The sequence below is a fragment of the Xyrauchen texanus genome, chromosome 30 (genome assembly GCF_025860055.1).
Source record: "Xyrauchen texanus isolate HMW12.3.18 chromosome 30, RBS_HiC_50CHRs, whole genome shotgun sequence".
NCBI lineage: Eukaryota > Metazoa > Chordata > Actinopteri > Cypriniformes > Catostomidae > Xyrauchen > Xyrauchen texanus.
Window position 1 is genome coordinate 42,128,606 of NC_068305.1, and position 3,395 is coordinate 42,132,000.

General features: G+C 46.3%; 1 protein-coding gene across 1 annotated transcript in view; it reads right to left on the reverse strand.

Moving 5' to 3' along the window:
* Positions 1 to 3,288, reverse strand: part of LOC127624083 (bromo adjacent homology domain-containing 1 protein-like) — a 13,940-nt gene extending 10,652 nt beyond the window's left edge. Inside the window, exon 1 of the mRNA XM_052098732.1 lies at positions 1,354 to 3,288. Within this exon, the coding sequence (XP_051954692.1) occupies positions 1,354 to 2,866 (1,513 nt within the window). The 5' untranslated portion in view covers positions 2,867 to 3,288. The remainder of the gene's footprint in view (positions 1 to 1,353) is intronic.
* Between the last annotated feature and the right edge of the window lie 107 nt (positions 3,289 to 3,395).

A 3,395-nucleotide genomic window follows, 5' to 3' on the forward strand; every position in this document is an offset into this window, starting at 1 on the left:
TGTGTGTGTAATGTGTGTGTGTGAGTGTAATGTGTGTGTGTGAGTGTGTGTGTGTGTAATGTGTGTGTGTGTGTGTAATGTGTGTGTGTGTGTGTAATGTGTGTGAGTGTGTGTGTGTGTAATGTGTGTGTGTGAGTGTGTGTGTGTGTGTAATGTGTGTGTGTGTGTGTAATGTGTGTGTGTGTGTAATGTGTGTGTGTGAGTGTGTGTGAGTGTAATGTGTGTGTGTGAGTGTGTGTGTGTGTAATGTGTGTGTGTGTGTGTAATGTGTGTGTGTGTGTAATGTGTGTGTGTGAGTGTGTGTGTGTGTGTAATGTGTGTGTGTGAGTGTGTGTGTGTGTGTAATGTGTGTGTGTGTGTGTGTAATGTGTGTGTGTGTGTGTGTAATGTGTGTGTGTGAGTGTGTGTGTGTGTAATGTGTGTGTGTGTGTGTAATGTGTGTGTGTGAGTGTGTGTGTGTGTGTAATGTGTGTGTGTGTGTGTAATGTGTGTGTGTGTGTGTAATGTGTGTGTGTGAGTGTGTGTGTGTGTGTAATGTGTGTGTGTGTGTAATGTGTGTGTGTGAGTGTGTGTGTGTGTAATGTGTGTAATGTGTGTGTGTGTGTAATGTGTGTGTGTGAGTGTGTGTGTGTGTGTGTAATGTGTGTGTGTGTGTGTGTGTAATGTGTGTGTGTGAGTGTGTGTGTGTGTAATGTGTGTGTAATGTGTGTGTGTGTGTGTGTGTGTAATGTGTGTGTGTGAGTGTGTGTGTGTGTAATGTGTGTGTAATGTGTGTGTGTGTGTGTAATGTGTGTGTGTGTGTGTGTGTAATGTGTGTGTGTGAGTGTGTGTGTGTGTGTAATGTGTGTGTAATGTGTGTGTGTGTGTGTGTGTGTAATGTGTGTGTGTGAGTGTGTGTGTGTGTAATGTGTGTGTAATGTGTGTGTGTTCTAATCCAAGAAAGCAGATTCTGATGCAAAAATGACACAAAAGTAATAACATATAAATACACAGAATATGATGATGTGCAGATGACTGGAAACACATTCTCTACCACATGGTGTAAATTTGCATAACAGCGATGAAAATAATCTCTCTAATATATTGATTTAACACGTCATCAACCTCTAGTTTGGTATATCAGATATCTTTAACTTATGATCAAGTCTCAGGAGGATTTGAATTAATGATTAATAAAAAGAAAAAGCAACTAAAGAGACTCAATTCTAGCACATCGATGTTCGTTCTATCCATTGCAAACAGTCAAATGGAAATATTTGAGGCAAGCTGAGAATATGAGGAGATGTGTTCCTATTTAAAGCTTGAGTAACCTAATAAAGTTAGTCTGAATACCACGTCCACTTCATGTCTTACCTGTTTTGATTGGATGGCTGCAGTTGGCGCAGTTCATGGAGAACGGGCACACCCTGCTGGTGACCGGTGGCATGGCGCTAAAGGTGTACCGGTTTACCGTACAGGCCTCGCGGTAGCAGGGTGACCCTACTGAGTTACAGAAGGCGTGGTGTGGGATACCTGAGGCATGTGGCACAGAGGGGGGCAGCAGCTTGGATCCAGAAACCCCGCGAGGGCAAAAGGGACTGTGCGCGCAGGGTAGTGGTTGCGAGCTCAAACTGGCTGCTGGTGGCCCAGTGTGAGCGATGTGGACGTAGTAACTACAGTAACATGGATCTGCACACAGGCACGGATGGGCACTGAGGGTGAGGGTGGGGTGTGCCAGTGAAGGGTCATGTTTGACCGAGGTCACGGGGCGCTCCTCTGCCTCGCCATATGCCTGTTGCCCGAGGAAGAGTGCCAACCGGTGGCAGTACTCTACCGAACCTTCCGGTGGACAGCAGAAGTACGGACTCAGCTCTGCCTCCACCTGTTCCTCTTTGACGGCTTTTAAGGGATATCCCAGCATACTACAGGACTGGTACCCTGGTTTGGTTAAGCGATGGCTTTCCGGAGACCCTTCATACTTCAGGTTCAACTCTACGGTTCTACTCTTGTACACGTCACAGCCGCCTTTCAGCACAGGCCGCTTACAGCTTTGAACTTTGGGCTGGCGCTGTACGGGACGTTTCCCTGAAGCACAAACACCCCTAGTGTCCGTTTTTAGCCACTGCTTCTTTCCTGCCGTTGAGCTTGTGAGCTTCAGGAGAGCAGCAGCGTTGAGTCCGGCTAAGCGTTTGGGCGTGGGAGCGTACAGGCCGAGTCCATCCTTCTCTTCTGCCTCGGCTTTCTTCATCTGCTTGGGATTGTGGCATGTCTCAGACTTCGGGCAAGTCTTTATGTGTTCGGTAGAAGTGGTACCAACTCCTCGTTTCTTGGCATACTTGGCACCAGGTGGTCCATCCGCTGTCTCAAGCAGCAGACCGTTGACGGCCTCAGCGTTGAGAGAGGCTAGTCTACGTTTGCGCGGCTCCTGAGTTAAAGGTTTATCAATGGCGGCCTCTTCTACGGTTTTGGTGGATACGTGCAGCAGTTCCCTCTTGCTTTTTGCTTGCTTGTGTGATTTCGGTTTTGTTCTGTGCGCTGGATCTGCCTTACACTTGTTGTCGTCTTCTTCCCAAACGTCTAGACGAGTAAGCAGAACATGACAACGCACAGCCTTGTTCTCTGTAGTGCCACCCTTTCGCCGTAATGGGTAAAGTTTCCGATGGCGCTCCGTTCTCCGCTCTCTCTTGGATATGTCCTTCTTAGTTTGACCCATTTTCATTGAATGTTTTGGCTTGACTTCTCTCGCCATGTCCTTGGTCTTGCCTTCTCGCAATAAACACGCGGGCCAGACTCCACCCACAGTTTCACCATGTAACCTCCTCTCTATGTGGCCCCGCCCCTCACCATGATACTCGGTGAGGGAACCTTTTTTCCAAACATGGGTCATCACATGCTTCCTGAGAACACCTATGGGATAAAATGATTTTAAATTACAATGATAATACTCATGAACTGGTTTAAGGAGCGTTCACACTGACTGATGTAATCACTCATGATTGCAAAGTACATGTCAATGCATATTTGTAGAAAGGTCAACTTTACTCAATTCGGTCACATCGCTGGGGTTGGGAACCAAGAACCAGTTCTTGTTAAGAATGGGTTCTATCTAAAAAAACACATGCACCAAGATACTCCGACAGACTTTCCTATAGCGATCTAGCGGCAGCACAACCTAAAACACTGTCTAAACACACAGCGTGACCAGTGTAGTCTGATTCCCGAACAAATGACTCTTATGAACCGGTTCTATTGAATCTACAGCATGAAACATACAGAGTTTCCAGTGTAATCTGACTCCTGAACAAATGACTCTTATGAACCGGTTCTTTTGAATCTATAGCACGAAACATACATAGTATCCAGTGTAGTCCAATTCCTGAACAAATGACTCTTATGAACCGGTTCTATTGAATCTA